Below are 19840 nucleotides of genomic sequence, written 5' to 3'. Positions count from 1 at the left end.
ATGTGTCATAATGTTTTAAATAACATGAAAAAAATTTGTTGCCTGGCATGTTTAATATACTACTTTGCATAGTGGTTCACTAGATCAATGGCTGATGGGTGTGTTCCAAGACTTGCTTTGGTTTCACTTAGGGCACAAAAATTCAAACAGCCATGTTTTTACGGTTTTGTAGTTTCCTTATCTGGGTTGGGAGAGAGTTTAACAGCTTGCTGTAGAGACAGACAAAAGGGTTTCACAGGGTCGAGATTTTTGGAATATGGTCATTTCTGTTGTGGGACGCTTAATCTACAACAGTGAGTAAGACATTTTGCCATACAAATGTTGGTCAGATGCTTTATGTTTTCCACTCAGTGCTTTAATATGATCCCATGAAACACTGGTGGAGGAATGGCTGGTGTGATGTGGTCCCATGGTTTCAGGTGTAGAAATAGTAATGCGGATAAGTTTAACACTTGTTGCAATTTGTTTAGGAGGGAGATCTTTGTTCCTCGATAGCAACCATTCACAGAGTCCAGGAGAAACACCACAAGCACAGCTGCAGCTTCAACTCAGTCTGAGATGTCTATGTAGGGGAAATCCATCTTAAAATTCTCTACAGGTTTGTTGAGGATTTCACTACAAACGCTGCGTAATAAACGTACGGCCCTTTAGGGCCCTTAGGTTTCAAGACACAAAAGAAATCCAACACCAATTTGTAAAAATATACTATATTTTCATGTATTTTAGACACCACAATGAAAAAGATCCACGGAGGGTTTCGGGATATAGAATTTACAAGGTAAACTAAATCAAAAATTTCACTCAACCGCAAACCAGAATTAGGCTAGTTGTAATGAGGTCACTTGGTGACTAACTCCAGTGGGGAAATATTTACCTCCGCGGGTGAAACAGGCACTTTTCTCTATTGTAGGGCTTTGAAGAATGCTGAAGATGCCCAAAGTATGCTGCGGATGCAAAGCGGTCAGCAGGGATCTTGCTGCGGCTACTCATTGGTCCACAAAAGGGGGTGAGCTGATCCTCGTCACAGGGTCGACTTCCCCCAAAGTCCTTTTGGTGCTGGCAGAATTCCAGCCACCAATGGAGTACCAGTCGCCCAGTATCACGGTCACAGGCCAATCCTTACTGGGTTGTTAACTTGTCCTACGGAGGTCCCAGCTGCAATCCAACAGCACCCCCGAGCTGAGTGAACTTAGGTGCAACTTTGTGCGTTGGGTTCTGGTCCCTGGTGCTGCACGGTGGTGGGTGGCGACAGGTTGAAGACTATGCTATCAACTTGCCCAAGCAGGCTTCTGCAGTGGATGTGTACTGGTGCTGCGAACAGGAGGCCACTCAACTGGCCCTTGGAGTCACTTGGCTTAGGCTGGTTTCTGGAGACAGCTTCTCCTTGAGCAGAATGTATGGCAGGCACAGTCCTCCTTTGCTAGCCACCAGGTGCAGTCCACGACAGAGCAGCCACTCTTTACTGGGTCCACGTACAGCAGGGCAGTCCTTCCTTGGTCCTTTTCCAGTCCAGTTGAGATCAGAATTTGAGGTCCCAGGGGTGCCCTACTTATACTCAGAAAATGCCCTCTGGGCAGGATGCAGTTGAGAGCCAATGGGTGACCAGGTTCCCTCCCACCTGATAACCACTTCCTGCAAAGTGTGGCATCTAGGCATTCCAGGATGTACCATTCTGCCCACTTCCAATATTGAAGGACCCCTCTCCCAGTGTGTGGAGCTCCCCAACCTACAGGTGTGGCTAGCAAGGAGGCCACATACCCCTGAAAAACCAGTTTGACTTCTGACTTCCCCTCTTCCCTGTCCCTAGTGCCGGCCTGTCTAACTAAACAATAGAGCAGCCCCTCTCCCAAGTGTTCCCCATTTCCCTTCAAAGATGACTTTGCCTTTGAAGCTCACCTTTTGGGCTTGTACCCGTGTGGCTTCCTGCCTGGGGAGGCAACACCTCCTTCGGTGGCAGGTCTCTATTGCTATCTTTCCTGGGAGTCATTAGCATATCTCTCCTAGGAGGGCAGAAAGCTGTATGCTGGACAGATCCAGAGTACAACAGTAAACTAGCACTGGAAACCACGGGCAACTAAAGTAGCAACTTCTAAAGTTGCACTTTGCTCACCAGTGACATTAATTTTGATTTAACCATTAAATCAGATTTAATGCACTGATTCTTCTGATACTGTACAATATAAACTTTAGTAGTCCCATTCAGAAGTTAGCAGAACTGAGGTGTCAGCCTGTATCTCTGTACTTGCAAATGCGGCTAATAGCCTTTGCACAGTAAAAACAACAATTTAGGGTTTTTACTGCTAGAACAAGTAAGGAATATGCTACTTACCAGTATGCATCTGTTCTTGGCATGTAGAGCTGCAGATCTATACACTGTGCATAGATCGCCATCTGGTGTTGGGCCCGAATGTTTGCAGTTTGTTTTTCATCTTGAAAAGTCTTTGGAAGTCACGAGTTCGGTGACTCCTCCTTCGGTTCGTATTGCGCATGGGCTTCGGCTCCATCCTCAGATTGTTTTTCGCCAGCAGGGAAAGATGGAGCATAGTAGTAACAGTAAAGAAACCCATGTGTGTTGTATCTAAATAAGATAAACTGGAACAGATACAGGTAGCCGGGGAGGCGGGTGGGCGTGTATAGATCGGCAGCTCTACATGCCAAGAACAGATGCATACTGGTAAGTAGCATATTCCGTTCGAGGCATATGAGCTGCAGATTATACACTGTGCATAGATTATATAGCAGTACCCAACCCTAGCGGCGACCACCGGCATCCGTTGCAGTGGTTTGAAACAGTGTTTTTAGTACAGCCTGGCCCACACTAGCTTGTTGCTTGGTTTGCACATCTACACAGTAATGTTTTGTGAAGGTGTGCGGTGTTGACCATGTCGCTGCTTTGCAGATGTCATCTAGTGGTATGTTCCCTAGGAAAGCCATAGAAGCCCCAATCTTCCTTGTAGTGTGGGCTTTAGGGGGAACAGATAGCGTTCGTTTTGCTTTGTGGTAGCAAATCTGTATGCATTTTACAATCCACCTAGCTTTCCCTGATTTAGAAATAGAGTTGCCTTTGTGTGGTGGGGAGAAGGAGACAAATAGCGGTTTGGTTTTCCTGAAAGGTTGTGTTCTTTGGATGTAGTAAAGTAAAGCCCTTTTAACATCCAGTGTGTGTAAGGCTCTTTCTGCAACTGTTTGGGGTTGCGAGAAAAAGACTGGTAATTCTACCGACTGGTTTAGATGGAATGGAGAAATGACTTTGGGTAGAAATTTGGGATTGGTGCGGAGTACAACCTTGTTGTGATGCATCTGAAGAAAAGGTTCCTGTATAGTGAGTGCCTGTATTTCACTAACTCTTCTGAGGGAAGTGATGGCCACTAGAAAAGCTGTTGTCCATGTGAGAAATTGCAGCTCGCATTTATGTAATGGTTCGAAAGGGGGTCCCATCAACCGTGGGAGGAATATATTCAAGTTCCAAACAGGTGAGGGTGGCACTCTGGGTGGAATTACTCTTTTGAGGCCTTCCATAAAGGCTTTGATGGCAGGCACTTTGAAAAGTGGGAGGTGCTGCCTATTCTGTAAATAAGCAGCAATTGCAGCGAGGTGTAACCAAATGGAAGTATATGCTAGGTTACACCTTTGTAAATGGAGTAAATAACATATAATGTGCTGTATTGGTACATTTAAAGGATTGATTGCGTTGTTGTGTCAGTAAACAACAAATCTTTTCCACTTTGCTGCATAGCACGCCCTAGAAGTAGGGTGTCTAGCTTCCCTGATAACGTTCATGCAATCAGGGGGAAGGTTAAGGCATCCAAATTCTAGGACCTCAGGAGCCAGATCGCAAGGCTGAGTTGAGCTGGGTCCGGGTGCCTGATCTCTCCATGGTTCTGGGTTAGCTTTTGGTGTGGTACTACTGAGAGTTCCAGCAGTGTGGTGTACCACGGTTGTCTGGCCCATGTTGGAGCTACTAGGATGAGAGTTAGGGAATGCTGTTGTAGCTTTCGCACCACTAATGGAATTAGTGGGAGAGGTGGAAAAGCGTATGCAAATTTGTTTGACCAGTTCATCCATATCGCATTGCCTTTGGACAATGGGTGTGGATATCTGGCGGCGAAGCTTGGGCATTTTTTGTTTTCGTGGGTGGCGAATAGGTCTATGTGTGGATGCCCCCACTTCTGAACGAACAGGTGAAGAACTTGTGGGTGAAGTTCCCACTCGTGGATCTGCTGTGTCCGTCTGCTGAGCAGATCTGCCACGGGTGTTTTGTACTCCTGGGACGTGTTGGGCTAGGAGAAAAATCTTTTGTGGAATTTCCCATCTCCATATGCTCTGTGCTAACTGAGAGAGCTGTGGAGAGTGTGTGCCCCCCTGTTTTTGAATGTAATGGCAGTCATGTCTGTGCGAATGAGGACTGCCTTGCCTGAAATCTGCGCCTGGAAGGATTTTAGGGTGAGGAAGATCGCCAGTAACTCCAGATGGTTGATGTGGAGTAACTTCTGTTGCGGCGTCCATGTGCCCTGTGCTGTGAGATGTAACAGATGAGCTCCCCAGCCGGAGAGCGATGCATCTGCTGTTAGGATTATTTGTGGGACCGGGTCTTTTGATGGTTCACTGTGAAACCTAGCTGGTGAAGTAGTTGGACCGTAGCGGCGGTATGTTGCACACATTGTTTGTAGGACGTGGCTTTTATGAGCCAATCGTCCAGATACGGGAAGACGTGAATGTGCTGTCTTCTGAGGTGTGCAGCCACTACTGCCAGGCACTTGGTGAAAACCCTTGGTGCTGTTGTCACCCCGAACGGGAGCACCTTGAACTGGTAGTGTTGTCCGCCCACCGCAAATCTGAGGTACTTTCTGTGAGACTGGTGTACTGGAATGTGAAAGTATGCGTGGTGAGAAAATCGTTCTGGGAGAGGAGTGGAAGAACCTGTTGAAGGGTTACCATGTGAAAATGGTCTGAATGTATGTAGGTGTTTAGAGGTCTGAGATCTAGGATAGGTCGTAGAGTCTCGTCCGTCTTTGGAATCAGAAAGTACAGGGAGTAGACCCCTAAATTTATTTGATTTATGGGGACCTGCTCTATTGCTCCTTTTTGCAGGAGGGAGATCACCTCTTGTGTTAGTAGCGCAGTATGTTCTTGAGACATAGGGCGGTGCCTGGGTGGAATGTTTGGGGGGGGGGGAGATGTTAATTCTAGGCAATACCCTGACTGAATAATTTGTGTCACCCATCTGTCTGAGGTGATTGTCTCCCAGATGTGAAGGAAATGTTGTAGTCTGCCCCCGACCGGAGTGGAATGGTCTGGAGGGAGCGGGTGAAAGTCATTGGGCAGGAGGTGTGGCAGAGCGGGCGGTATTTGTCTTGCCTCTGCCCTATTATTATTGCCTCTGTATCCGCCTCTTTGATAACCCTTTGTGAAGGTAGATTGAGGAGGGGATTTGTAGGACGTGGATGCACTATCCGAGGAGTAGCCTCTGCCCGTGCCCCGAAAGGAAGAGTGGCGAAAGGAGCGCCTGGGAGTATGTGACTGCAGGGCTCCCATGGATTTGGCCGTGTCTGTATCTTTTTTCATTTTTTCGAGGGCTTCGTCTACTTTGGGGCCAAATAGATGATCTTGGTCGAATGGGTGGTTTAATATAGAGGGTTGTACCTGCGGTTTAAACCCTGAAACTGTGAGCCAGGCATGGCGACGGAGAAGGACACTGGTGTTTATGGCCCTGGAGGTTGTATCTGCTGCATCTAGGGCGCAGCGTATCGAGGTATTAGTTATTGTTTTCCCCTCTTGAATCAGTTCATTAGCCCTAGTCTTGTACTTTTCAGGGAGATGGTGCATGATGGTCTCTAACTCATCATAGTGCGCCCTGTCTTATCGGGCCAGCAGTGCTTGCGTGTTGGCGATACGCCATATATTGGCAGCCTGTGACGCAGTGCGCTTCCCTGACGAGTCTAGGAGCTTGGACTCTTTGTCAGGTGGGGGTACTTCGCCTGACGCCTGAGAATTTGAGCGCTTCCTAGCTGTAGATACCACTAGGGAATCCAATGGTGCAGGGCCTTTAATGTAAGAAGGGTCTGTGGGGGCGGCTTTGTATTTCTTCTCTATACGAGGATTCAGGACCCTGGCCCTGACTGGGTCTTTAACAACCTCAGGGGCATGTTTAATTACGCCCTTTAGCATAGGTAGAACGGCAGTAGACCTATGTGCATCGTCAAAGGTGTCTAGGAGAAAATCCTCCTCCACTGGGTCAGTATGTAACTCCACCCCGTGGTAATGTGCCGCCCGTTGTAACAAATGGTGAAAACCCAAGAAATCTTCAGGTGGGGATGGCCTAGATGGGTAAAGGTCATCCTGTGGGACATCTGGGATGTCCGGATTGTTATAATCATCCCATGGGTCTGGAGATCCAGTAGGGGTGGGGTCTTGTGGCACATCTGCTGGATCATAATAAGGGTCTCCCAAATCGTCTGGGACAGAAGACAAGGTGGGGGAACGATGAGGTGGGGGGGTGGAGGTGGAGAGGGTGGAGGAGGTGGGGAAGGTACCCTGAAAGGAGAAGTAGCAATGTCCTTTCTCTTTGAAGGTGGAGGTGGAGCCAGCTTGTCCAAGTGTCTCTTTTTTAAAGACCATGTCAAGTGTCCAGTTTTTGGATCCTTGGTGAGTGTTTTCTGCAGAGGTTCTGGTGTGAAAAGTTCCTGCGACACTGGTTGTTCGGTCGGCGCCGAAGGTTTCGGGGCCGACAGTCTTTTAGGCTTATCGAAGCCGTGCTTCTTTGGGACCTCCGATTTTTTGGTCGGTGCCGAAGAAGGTCTCGGCACGGGAGTGTCGGTGCCGAGGGTCTTAGGATGTTTGGTCGGCACCGGAGGAGCAGGTTTCGACACTGAAGACTTCGGTGCCGGGTTCGGTGTGGAGGTGGAGGCCGATTTTTTCTTCGGTGCCGAAGGGTGTTTCTCGGCACTGGTGGTGGGCTGGCTCGAGCCCGAGCTGCCGGAAGGCTTAATAGGCTTCTTTACCGGGCCCGAAGGTGGGGTGTGAGAAGCAGTGTCCTTGGTCTTGCCTAGGCCCGGAGGCGAAGGTGTGACCGAAGCCTTTTTCGGTATCGGCGTGGGAGGGGGAATTGTACTCACGACCCGCTGCGCCGGGGTGATGTCCTCCACATCTGAGTCGTCGGCCTCGGAAGCGCTGACGAGGTAGTCGTCCTCCTGTTCGATATCCTGCTGTCCCAGAGCTTTGACGTTGTCCCCGAAGATGTCGACTGGAGCGGAGGTCGAGGAGTGCGCCATGTTGCGTCTAGCCCGTCGATCTCGAATGGTCTTTTTTGAGCGAAAAGACTTGCAGGCGGGACAGTCTAGGGCCTCGTGTTCTGGGGAGAGGCAGAGGTTGCACACCTCATGAAGATCGGTGTGGGGAAACTTGGACCCACATCGAGGGCACTTCTTGAAGGGAGTTCTTTCTATCAGCCGAGACCGGAGCCGGAATAGGCCCGAAGGCCGCCGTCGACGACCGGAATCGAAGAAGTGAGATGATTTATTATTTTTGAAGAAGCAAGGATTTGTGCGTCGATCGGTGAACTGGGAAGTTCGGAACCGGAGCGCGAAGTATTACATCCGAGCCCGATAAAAACTATTTGAGGATGGAGCCGAAGCCCATGCGCAATACGAACCGAAGGAGGAGTCACCGAACTCGTGACTTCCAAAGATTTTCCAAGAGGAAAAACAAACTGCAAACATCCGGGCCCAACACCAGATGGCGATCTATGCAGAGGGGGGGGGGGGGGGGGGGGTGTGTGTGTGTGTGTGCGTGTGTGTGTGTGTGCGTGTGTGTGCGTGCAGTAATAGAGGAAAGTAGGCCACCTTGCGCTGCGAGGAAAGGGGGCTAGTTTTGGATAGGCAAGGTGAAGAATCGACAGCTGAACAACAGTCCTATGGCCAGCTTCAGCTGTGGAGTTTTTTTTTTATTTTTTTTTTTTATAACTATGTATACACTGACTCCCCCTGACTGGGCGGCTGGTGCCTAACTCAAAAGGTTGATACACAGTCAGTCTGGCCAAGCTCATAAAGTCATCTTGATCATTGTCATGTGCACAAGGGCAATGAGATGGCCCGGGCAAGCACAGTAGGATGGGAGCGTCTTCCCAAAACAAATTATCCCAAACCTTTGGAAGTGACAGGGAGGCCTAGGGAAATTGCTGCGTATAAGCAGCACAGTTAAAATTGGCCTTGCTTGGTAGGTGAGAAGAAGGTGGAGTGTACAGAAAAAAGGGGCTGCAAGATGGGTCTGAGTGAGGAAGTGGGGGGGGGGCATTCCATAAAGTACATCAAGTCACATGGGGTGATCAGCCAGTCATTGAGCCTATGTGAGTAGGTGGCTAGTAGCTTCAGGGAGGCAAATCATGTACTGAAGGTTTGAAAAACCAGAAGTGTTTGGTTACGTAGCTGGTGACGTAAGAGAAGTAACTTGTGGATGATGGAAATGGTCTTGCAAGGGTCTTGCATTCAATTATCTTTTTAATCAAGATCCAGTGGATTTACCCGAGGGCAGGAACAATTTGGTTATTACTTCCTAGGCTAAATATGAGTTGAGCGACATGGGTCTTAAACCTTCACAATTTGGGAAGTGTCTTCTCAGATACCAGGGGCATGCAATATAATATTTTGAAAATATCAAATCTCTGGATTATAGCTTTATTTTGAAAGTCAAGCCCCACCTTCCCCAAGATACCTATTGCATGTTGCTAGATTTAATTTCCTAACAGAGGAAACAGCACTGAGTCTGCTATAATAAACCCTCTTGTGTTAATGCTTTAGTTTAAAAATTGTCTGTTGAGTAACTCGCTTCCAGTACAGCTTTTGGCAGTTGCTTTCCTGGCTACAAATTGTTGTTATTAGTAATCTCGTCTTTATTGGTTTAAGTTACTTCAGCTGTTTGGATCTCTTAAAAATGGAGTTTGAGTGTAATTGCTGTGTTTAGGCACTCAATTTGCATGTGAGGTCTAGCCTTTGGTGCTCCTGCCTGTTAATCAATTACCCACCCAACTATTTCATCCATATTGTTTTTTCCTCTTCTGCAATCTGTTCTTTCTGTTTGCTGCAGGACGCTCACCCAAACCAGCATGTACCCTTTGTGTTGATTCCTCCATGACTGCTTACAGTCGCAAGCCTTTTTGTCCAACTTCACCAGCATAACGGGAGGCTTGGCATGTCACCTGAAGACCCGTTGTATAGCTCTGGGCAATCTGTCTTGGAATTTTTTCTAATGCACTAATGTGGAAACAATTAGTACAGCAGAGTAACTATCAGTTTGAGAGAGATCTAGACTTAGCTTTGCCATCCAATTTGACCAATGTATTGTATTTCCACATAACAGAGCTTTAAAATATTTGTACTTATTTTATTAGGTTTTTATTTGCATTGTTAGTCATTTTACAGATATCTACACTAGATGAGTAGTTCCTTGCATAACTGCTTTAACAATGCCAGAAAATGAATGGTCAATTGAAGTCACTTACTTTGATATTACATCTTATGCAAATTAGAGGGGCCTCGCATGTTCCTATTGTGCCTGGGCCCCACAAATCCTTGGACCGGCCCTGGCTCTATAAACAGGGCAACCAATGCAGTTTACCTACAAAGTAATGCTGGAGACTGAAAGAGTTCACCATTTGTTTTTACTTTTTCAACTCTAACCCATCTAAAGAGATTTTCACTCATTACAGATCACTGAGATTCTACTTGGAAGGGGCAGATGGAAAAATTAAAGTTAGTGGTACAAAGATGAGTAGATGGATGCTATGGTAACTGTAAGACCTTGTGATACTGCATTTTCCAAACTGCTTACATCACCATATGGCTTTTCAGACTTTTGTTAAGAGAAATTGTACTGAAAACGCACCATTTGGTCTCCATCTTCTAAATATTATCCTATGGTGGGAGACCATGCAACACCACAGATGACAGTCAAGTTTGCTTGGCATGAGATGAACAGAAACTAACAAGGTGATGGATAGAATGCTTGAATTAATCTTAGCAACTGGTGATTGCTCAGGACGCATTCCAGTCTTTCGCCCACTATACCACTTTAGACAGAGAACAGACAAATTGGCCTTGGCCCAGAGTATTTACAAAGTACTGAAATTAATACAAGCATTCCACACATTACCTGTTTGTTATTCCCTGTAGCACGCCAAAAAAGCATTGGAATACTTTGCTAGTTTCAATTTTTTTCCAAACTCTATTCGAGAACGAACCACCCTAAATGTCTCCTAAAAAAAAAGTGTGCTTGGAAATTTAACTTGCTCAAATTCAGGTCAAGTATTACACCCCAGTGGATACTGGCCTTACTTCAGCAGCGGTGTTTGCACCTTTTTTTATGTTATCTGGTATGTAAACAAGCTGAACAATGTTACCATTTTTAACCCATTTTACGCCCTACCTTGTTCTAAAACCCTGCAATGCCCTGTTGCTACACATCTGCACTGCCCTCAAAATTCTTGAATCCCTCAAGAAGCTGAAGACTTGGCTCTTCAACTAGGCAAGTCCATGGATCAGCTCAGACTGCTCCTGCGGCAGGATACATTCCCGGGTGATAGCGTGCTTTAACAATACACATAATGCTCCACCCCACACTACACATCAAGGTCATGTTTGTGGCCTGTTTGCCATGTTAATTGTCCATCAGAACGTGGTAGATGTTCAGATTGCTGTATGACAAGTGCGTTACAATCTCAGCACGGTGGACGGCACTTATGCCACATTGTCACCGAGTCCTATGTGCGGCAAAAGCGAATGTCCTTAGTAGTTTGGGACTTGCACTTTAAGGAACTTAAATGCGAAGCATCCTCTGACACCCTCCAACAACTGGAAGCAGTTGGATTTAACACAGCAAGTGCAATACAGGCACAAGAAAGACCCATATTCCCGAGCCTCATGTGGCTCTCATGGGAGCAGTTAGTAAAGGTTCACTAGGGACACGTTCAGTAATGCTCAGAACGTTCGAAGCGGATACCTGATCGGTAGTAAAACCTATTTTTAATTTGTAAAGCTTGTTGAGGCACCAACCGTTGTGAATGTAGAGGTTTGCGTTTGGTGCCTTTGTATGCACGTTAGTTGATGACTGGGTGAGAGGTAATTTGATTGAGGATTCTGTCCTGTAGCTTAGGAATGTGATGGGCCCTTGGATGGTGAAAGTATGTTGATGGGAGTGCACTGCTGTGTTGGAATGGGCCCAGGGCTGCCAGTATCAAAATCTTGTGTGGTGCCCGAATTGCCCATAAAGCGTTTGGTGCCTTGTAGCTTAAGGTTCATCTTCAGCAGCCGTGTTGACAATATTCTGATACTGTGATTAGCATTTGTTCTATCAAGCTCGCATTTATGGAGGTACCAGAACCAACCAGTGTAAGTGGCAGTTTCACTTCGAAAGTTAAGTAACAATCCCTTTTTTTGAACATCCAGAAGGGACAATGGTGGTGTGACTTGCATTCATCTGGCTCACTTTCCCATAATGCACTGAAAAACTGGAAAGTGTGTAAATGGCTACGAGGACTAATTTATTTTCATTTTGTGCTGGACATTTATGGAATTGGTTGTGATCCACAAATTGACAACCACCCAGCGTTCACCCATGGTAGGAAAGGACACATAATGAAACATGGACACAAAGTTTTCCACTGGAAAGCACCCTGTAATCGCAATGTGGATAGCTGCGGATTTTGGGGCTGTCTGTGCCACAACTCAGGAAAACCTATCAGTCCTGCACATTTCTAGAAACAAGACAACCAGGGGAGTACAGGGTGGTGTGGCTTGCGTGGATCTCACAAGGTTATCCAGAACTCCTAGCAATCCTCAAACATTGGTTAAAAACACATTTTCATCACATTTCTGTGCAGCTAAGTTCCAGAATCTAAGGGGGATCCACAAATTACCTACCAACCGAGTTACTACACATCTCACGATAACAAAGGTATCTCACTTGTGTGGGTGAGCCAAGGAAGCACAACACAAAAGACCCTAAAGCGTCATGTGGGGAGATCAGCAATAGGGGAAGCTGCATATTTGGAGCAGTACTCAGACGCCACCCATTGAAACCTACCACCCAGACATTTCTTGAAACAAGACACAGAATGGATCCAGAGAGGTGTGTCTGCGTGAATCTCATGAGGTTTTCTTACCCCCAAAGCCCTGCAAACCTCCAACTTTGCCTAATATCATGCATTTTTCTTACTGTGATGGAAACTCCCAGAATCAGCAGGACTCCACAAAATTCATACCACCCGGGATCCGGATAAAACTGCTGCCCCACTTGAGTGACTGGGTCGAGAGCCCATTAAAGAAACAGATCAAACTGAGTCCTCGCTCCTCTAAATTCCAAATCTGTAAATATTAATTATCAAACCTCAAGTATGTGAAAAATTAAGACCCGGTCTCCAAGTTCAAGACACTGGAATTGTGCTTGTTCGAAGTATAACTTTATAAAGGCACTTACTGCCCCACTGGATACCAGCGGTGTTTGGTTGTGTAGAACATCTTGCTGAGTTGTTCGATGGTAGGGCCCTGCTTGTTCTCAGTCACCTCTTGATCAAGTCTGGCTTTCAGCACAAGGTCATGTGTTTCTTCTAGGCTGTGCACTGGATCTGGTCGTGGTATAGGCTGCAAAGCACCAGACACAAATTACTTATTGCTTTATAATAAACCTGTGGCAGTTTTGCTGGACGAGCTACAGGCTTGGTAGAATTACTCTTTTTCATTGATCTAAATAAACACGCCCAAAACCTCTTTCCGCTGTAGGAAAGAGGCAAAGAATTTGGACTAAACAAACAGGATTCTTTCCAACTGATATCATTTCCACCAATGAGTACGAGGTTTACAAGAACCTGATTTCTGGCTTCTTTTAACCTGTATTCAAACATGCTATTTACAAGGGTTACAAAGGAATACTGCTGAGATTCACGTCAGGTCTTGTCAGTTGATCCCTCATGACTGAATACGGTTTAAAGAAAGTCAAATGAACTGGAAAATCACTTTCTGTCACTTAAGGTATGGCATCTAAAGGATGACTTGAGTTCATTACAAGACCGGAGGCTACCATTATGCATAACATTTATTGCCATGCCTACACAGCAGCACCTTTAAGGAACTTCCAACATAGAAATGGGTCCAGAACCAGAACTTCAAAAATACAATAAATGACTCTTGCTTAGAACCTTCTTCTTTAAAATGCTGCTCCTGTTCAGATAAGTACATTCAGCATTTATTATTTATGGATGTGTCTGTTTATATGAAAGATATATGGAGATTTACGTATAAGCTTCTAATTTTGAGATGCTGCAGGTTTGTGTAGGGTGAGAGTCTTGGAGCATAGGTATTCTCTGTGTCTGTTTAGTAAAGTATTTTGGGGGATTAAGTATTTTAAAAAATAAAGTTTCTAAAATGGCCGCAGAAATAGTGGATTATTAGGTAAAGTGGATTTTGTTGAGTGATTAAAAAAAAAAAAAACGAGTTGGATCGTGCGCTGGGTCTACTGGTATGAAGAAGCGCGAGTGCTATTAGAATGAGCCAGCCTGGTTGAGTGCTTTCGAGCAGCACGTACTTGCACGAGGGGCTGGAGTCGCGTCGTGCAGGTTCACGTAGGACCTCAGAGCTGATAGCGCAAGCAGGGTTGATTAGCTGAGTCTTGAGCAGAGAAATTGGTGTCGGTAGCGTGACAGATGGAGGCGCGCTGTCACGCTATCGGCAGGGAAAAAGAAGGGATTTGATTTGTCTGCTGTGATCTTGTGAGATCACTGCGGCCATACTGAATTGGGAAAAATATAATGAAAAGTAATGGGACATATGGTCAAAAGAAACGGGTTAAGATCGTTTTAACGATTTAGTCATACAGAAGCTAACGGCTGAGCAAGAAGGTGCATGTTAAAGCAGTGTGAGATTTGAGAAGATACACATCTAAGGTTTTTGAGGAAGAGGAGTTTAGATTTGCATATATTTTAAAATTACTTATGAAGAGAATGATGTCTGTCAACAGCTGGTTGAAGGTGGAGTTAGTGAGGAAAGCTTGAGAAAGTTAATACAAAAAGACGAAAACTTCTATTAGGGAGGTAGTAGAAATTGTAATGAATAGAAAAAGAAATGAAATAAGGTCTGAAGAAGATTATTCGTTTTTTTCTGATGAGGATGAAGGCAGAAAAAAGAATAGACCAGCCAAAAAGGCAAGGAAAACAAAACATTTAAATAATAAATGTAAGGATGGATTTAACTCTATGACAAGAGTGGGTGCCCGTGGCGGCACACAAAGCAAAGGTGTTGGTAGCAGCACATAAGATTTGTCTGATGAGGAATATGCAATGGATATGGATGAAAAGATCACGCAAGGTGGTGATAAGATGTATGATGAGTACATATTTGACGTGGATCAGGACAATGATTTAAATGATGATTTGAGAAATGATTTTGCGTCCTCATCTAAGACAGTGATAAAAGATACATTGGGAAAAGAAATGTTTAGTCTATATGAATTAAGGCACCCGAGAAGTGTGGATTGGTGGCCATTGGATCATGTTGGTAAATTCATAAAACAATGGCTAAAAAAGCCTCTGGAAGGAGAGGTAAGAAACGTAGTAAGGGCTGAGTGCTCAATGCCACAAATAGAAAACAAGGGGTTTCATACCAAACCTTGATCCTTTCTATTCAAAATGGGAAGGGACCCACAAAAGTCATTGAAACAATGTCAAGACAATTTGTTAGACATATTGGGTCCGTTGGCAAAAATAATGGACATGGCTGAGGAGGCTTATAATAACGTAGAACAGGTTGATGTTCACCTTTTGAGAGGATGGAGCCAAAGGGTAAAGGTATTTTTAGATAACGCCAATTCGGGTCTTTTGGCAGAGCGTAGAAAATCAGTTTTAATTCAAATTAATCCTAAATTAAGAGATATGGCAGGCAAGGAACCCAGTGAGGAAACTAAAGGGTTGCTGTTTGGTGAAGGCATGGTAAAGAGTTTGAGCAAACACGTATCACTGTTCATTGCATTAGAAAAAGAACAAACTAATATGAGTAACGTAAAAAAGAACAAACTAATAGGAGAAACATATTTGGATGTGTTATGGAAGGGTTCAGCATATAGGCACCGTATGCTGGCCATGAGTTTCAGAGGTCCCAGTATAACTATGTATAAAGAGGAGCAGTAAGAGGATTCATGGGGTACTCAGGTTTTTTCCCTCAGCGAGGTCGCATTAACAGAGGAAGAAGAAGCAGAGGGAGAAGTTAGCCAAGTGCAGGAACACGATTTGAGTATGGAGATAACTTTTGGTTCTTTGCTAAAAAAAAGTAGGATGACGATCGAAACCGTTAAAAAAAAAAAAAAGGCAAATAACAAAGGACCCATGGGTTTTAAAAGTGATACAGTGATTCAAAATAGACTTTGTAGAATAACCAATTCAGAAAAAGGAGCCAAAGGGGTTAAATTTAGCAAGAGAACGGAAGGAAATTTCAGATTTAGAAATAAAGAAAATGTTATAAAAGGGTGCAATTTCCATGGTACAGGATCATATGAAAGGGTTTGTAAGCACTTTGTTTCTGGTCAAGAAAAAGGAAAAGGGATAGAGACTGGTAATAAACTTGAGAAATATAAATAAGTCTTAAGTTTACAGGCACTTCAAGATGGAGGGGATCCATCTTTTAAGGGACATGCTACATGTCAAAGTACTGGCTGGTAAAGTTGGATTTGAAAGATGCCTATTTCTCTATTCCAATGAAGAAAGAAAGTCAGAAGTATCTACAATTCAAATGGAAGAACCAGTTTTATCAATTTGTATATCTCCCTTTTGGTCTATCTTTGGCACCATTGTGCTTCACAAAGGTGATGCAATTGGTGGTAGCGTATTTGAGAGAAGAAAACAAGTTACTTACCTGTAACTTTAGTTCTCCAGTATTGGAAACTTTCATAGAATCACATGCTTGAATCATTTCCCGTCGTCTAGATGGGAGTCCCCGGTATATAAAAATAGCAATGAAAAGCCACCAGAAACCAGGCCTAGGCCCATTCCAGTTCTGTAAAATATCCACCTCTCCTTGTAAAAGAGACCAAATAAAATCAACAACCAATCAGATCAGCCTCACCCCGTAGAACCTTCCTGAGAAAACCTCAGACCTTCAGATTTTCATAGCCGTAGGGCCATAGGGTAATAAAGAACATGCAGAAGGCTGAGCTTTCCCAGGCGAGGAGGGTGCGTCGCATGTGAATCTTTGAAAGTTTCCAATACTGGAGAGCTAAAGTTACCGGTAGGTAACTGCTTTTCTTACTCCAGTATTGAACTTTCATAGATTCACATGCTTGAATCAGAGTAGCTAGCAGTAATGAGCAAATCTTTTGTCGTTATTATATTGAACAACCATAAACAATGTACAGAAGAATAGAGAAATGCAACATTTTCTCATTTTAGACTTCATAAAATATCACAACTACATAAAGTGTAACCCAACAGAAAAAACTTAAAGTAGAGGAACAACAAGAAGCATCATCAAAGCTTACAAGCCCACAGAATATAATCAGAAACAGAAACAGTACATTTATCAAACAATGTGAGAAAACGTCAATAAAAAGGAAGGAGGGATGAGAGGGAAAGCTCACCACTTACTGAAACAGGTTTCCCAGGACTGATTGGCCCACTGCAGTGTCGCTGCGTGTCGAAGAATCCAAGCAGTAATGTCTGGTGAAGGTATGGATACTCTTCCAGGTGGCTGCTCTGCAGATGTCCCGGATAGGTACCCCAGTAAAAAGGGCTGTTGAGGAAGAGATTGCCCTTGTGGAGTGAGCACAGACCTTCCCCTTGAGGGGTTTCCCAGCTAATTGATGAAAATATTGGATAGAGCAGTAAATCTAACGTGCAATTCCTTGTTTAGAAAGGGGAAATCCTTTACGAGGAGTGCTGTAAGCCACAAAGAGCTGAGGTGACTTCCTGAAATGTTTAGTTCTTTGGAGATAGAATTTCAGGCAATGTTGAATGTCAAGTAAATGATGTGATTTCTCAGCCGGAGTCGTAGGTTGAGGGAAAAAAGTCTTAAGGACTACAGGTTCATTTAAGTGAAAATCCGAAGGCACCTTCTGGATGAACTTAGGGTTAGTATGGAGTACTACTGTGTCATTTTTGAACTGAAGAAAAGGCTCCTGGATAGTGACAGCCTGTAATACACTAACCCTTCTAGCTGGTGTAAGAGCAAGAAGAAGAGCCACCTTCCACAACAATCAATCAATCAATCAATCAATCAATCAATCAATCAAAGCATTTATATAGCGCACTACTCACCCAGAGGGTCTCAAGGCGCTGGGGGAGGGGGGTCCGCTACTGCTCGAACAGCCAGGTCTTGAGTTGCTTCCTGAAGGCGAGGTGGTCCTGGGTCAGGCGGAGGTGGGTCGGGAGGGAGTTCCATGTCTTGGCGGCGAGGCAGGAGAAGGCCCGTCCCCCTGTGGTGGCTCTTCGGATGCGGGGGACGGCGGCGAGGGCGTGGCCGGTCGATCGAAGCTGGCGTTTGGGAGCGTAGAAGTTGAGGCGGCTGTTGAGGTATCCTGGGCCTTGGTTGTGTAGGGCTTTGTGTGCGTGGATGAGGAGTCGGAAGGTGATTCTCTTGTTGACCGGGAGCCAGTGCAGGTCTCTCAGGTGTCCGGAGATGTGGCTGCGACGGGGGATGTCCAGGATGAGTCGTGCTGAGGCGTTCTGGATTCGCTGGAGTCTCTTCTGGAGTTGGCGGTGGTTCCGGCGTAGAGGGAGTTGCCGTAGTCCAGACGGCTGGTGACGAGGGCCTGGGTGACCGTCTTCCTGGTCTCGGTGGGGATCCACCGGAAAATCTTACGTAGCATGCGCAGGATGTTTAAGCACGACGAGGAGACGGCGTTGACTTGTCTGGTCATGGAGAGGGAGGAGTCCAGGATGAAGCCCAGGTTGCGTGCGTGGTCTGTTGGTTTGGGTGCGCTGCCTAGGGCGGGGGGCCACCAGGAGTCGTCCCAGGCGGAGGGTGAGGATCCCAGGATGAGGACTTCCGTCTTGTCCGAGTTCAGTTTCAGGCGGCTGTTCTTCATCCATTCGGCTACTTCTTTCATCCCTTCGTGAAGGTTGGCTCTGGCGGTGGCGGGGTCGTTGGTGAGGGAGAGAATCAGCTGGGTGTCGTCGGCGTAGGAGATGATGTTGAGGTTGTGCTGGCGTGCGTTGTCTGCGAGGGGGCTCATGTAGACGTTGAAGAGGGTTGGACTGAGCGAGGAGCCTTGAGGAACGCCGCAGATGACTTCGGTGGCTTCAGATCTGAACGGGGGAGGCGGACTCTCTGTGTCCTTCCGGCGAGGAAGGAGATGATCCACTCCAGTGCCTTCTCCTGGATTCCGACGTTGCTGAGTCGCTGCACTAGTGTACGGTGGCAGACAGTGTCGAAGGCCGCGGAGAGGTCTAGGAGGATGAGGGCTGCTGTTTCTCCGTTGTCAAGCAGTGCTCGGATGTCATCGGTGGCTGCGATCAGGGTGGTCTCGGTGCTGTGGTTGGCCCGGAAGCCAGACTGCGAGAGGTCGAGGGAACCGTTCGTCTCGAGGAAGGCGGCCAGCTGCTTGTTGACGGTCTTCTCGATGACTTTTGCAGGAAACGGGAGCAGCGAGATGGGGCGGTAGTTCTTGAGGTCGGTGGGGTCGGCTGATGGCTTCTTTAGTAGAGCGCTGAGTTTGGCGTGCTTCCAGCTCTCCGGGAAGGTAGCGGTGTCGAAGGAGGTGTTGATGATGTCCCGCAGGTGGGGTGCGATGACAGCGTCAGCCTTGTTGAAGACGTGGTGAGGGCAGGGGTCGGTAGGAGATCCGGAGTGGATGGAGTTCATCATGCGTACGGTGTCTTCGGTGCTGATCGGGGTCCAGGCGCGGAGGGTGGTGGTGGGGGGCGGTGGTTCGGTCGTGGCGTGCGTCGGTTGAGTGCTGAAGCTGTTGTGTATGTCCGCGATCTTGTTGTGGAAGTAGGAGGCGAGGGAGTTGCGGTCTTGCGAAGGGGTGATGTCGTTGTTTCCGGCGTTGGGGTTGGAGAGCTCTTTAACGATGTTGAAGAGTTCCTTGCTGTTGTGTGCGTTGTTGTCCAGTCGTTCCTTGAATGCGGTTTTCTTGGTGGCGTGGATGAGTTGGTGGTGTTTTCGGGTGGCGAGCTTGAGGGCAGTCATGTTGTCCGTGTTGGGTCAATGCGCCATGTTCTCTCGAGGGCTCGGCAGTTCTTCTTGGAGCTCTTGAGTTCGTCGGTGAACCATGGGGCTTTCTTGCTGCCGGGTCTGCTAGGCGGGGTCTTCAGAGGGGCGAGGTCGTCTGCGCAGTTGCTGATCCACTTCGCGAGGTTGGTGGCCGCCTGGCTTGGGTTCGTTGCGCTGGTGGGAGGGTTCATGCTCAGGTAGGTCGCGAGCTGGTCGGCTGTGATCTTGTTCCAGCTTCTGCGTGCAACCTGTTGCTGGTGGTGGTGGATCGTGGTCCTTCTGAACAGGAATTTTAAGTCTGCTTTATGGATAGGCTCAAAGGGATGTTTCATGAGCTGAGCCCAGACCACGTTCAGGTGCCACAGTGGTGGAGGAGGCTTCACCAGAGGGAAGACTCGAAAAAGCCCCTTTATAAATTGTTGAATTATCCTTGCTGACCAAAGAGAAGGGCCTGAAGATATTCTTCTAAAGCGAGAGATGGCCGCGGGGTGAACCTTAATAGATGAATGCCCCAGTCCAGCTTCTGCCAAGGAAAGAATGTAAGGAAGGATTTCATGAGCCGAAGAAGAGAAAGGGTTAACTCCTGATTCCTGGCACCAATGACAGAACCTCTTCCACTTCATCCAGTAGGTTTTGTTTGGAAAGGAGGTCTC

At 46.4% G+C, this 19840-nt stretch overlaps 1 protein-coding gene across 2 annotated transcripts in view; it reads right to left on the bottom strand.

Annotated features, from left to right (window-relative positions):
* Positions 1–19840, bottom strand: part of MRPL42 (mitochondrial ribosomal protein L42) — a 171403-nt gene that overhangs the window by 6999 nt on the left and 144564 nt on the right. The window contains exons 5-6 of one of the 2 annotated variants that reach the window (XM_085653197.1): positions 12469–12632; positions 9091–9248 (exon numbers count right to left, since the gene is read on the bottom strand). In XM_085653197.1, coding sequence (XP_085509323.1) covers positions 9134–9248; positions 12469–12632 — 279 coding nt within the window. In that variant the 3' untranslated portion in view covers positions 9091–9133. The remainder of the gene's footprint in view (positions 1–9090; positions 9249–12468; positions 12633–19840) is intronic. The other variant, XM_085653198.1, reaches the window with a different exon arrangement.

This window comes from Triturus cristatus, chromosome 4_1, assembly GCF_964204655.1.
Source record: "Triturus cristatus chromosome 4_1, aTriCri1.1, whole genome shotgun sequence".
Taxonomy (NCBI): Eukaryota; Metazoa; Chordata; class Amphibia; order Caudata; family Salamandridae; genus Triturus; species Triturus cristatus.
The sequence above is the reverse complement of the archived record's forward strand: the minus strand, read 5'-3'. Positions and strand labels throughout refer to the sequence as shown.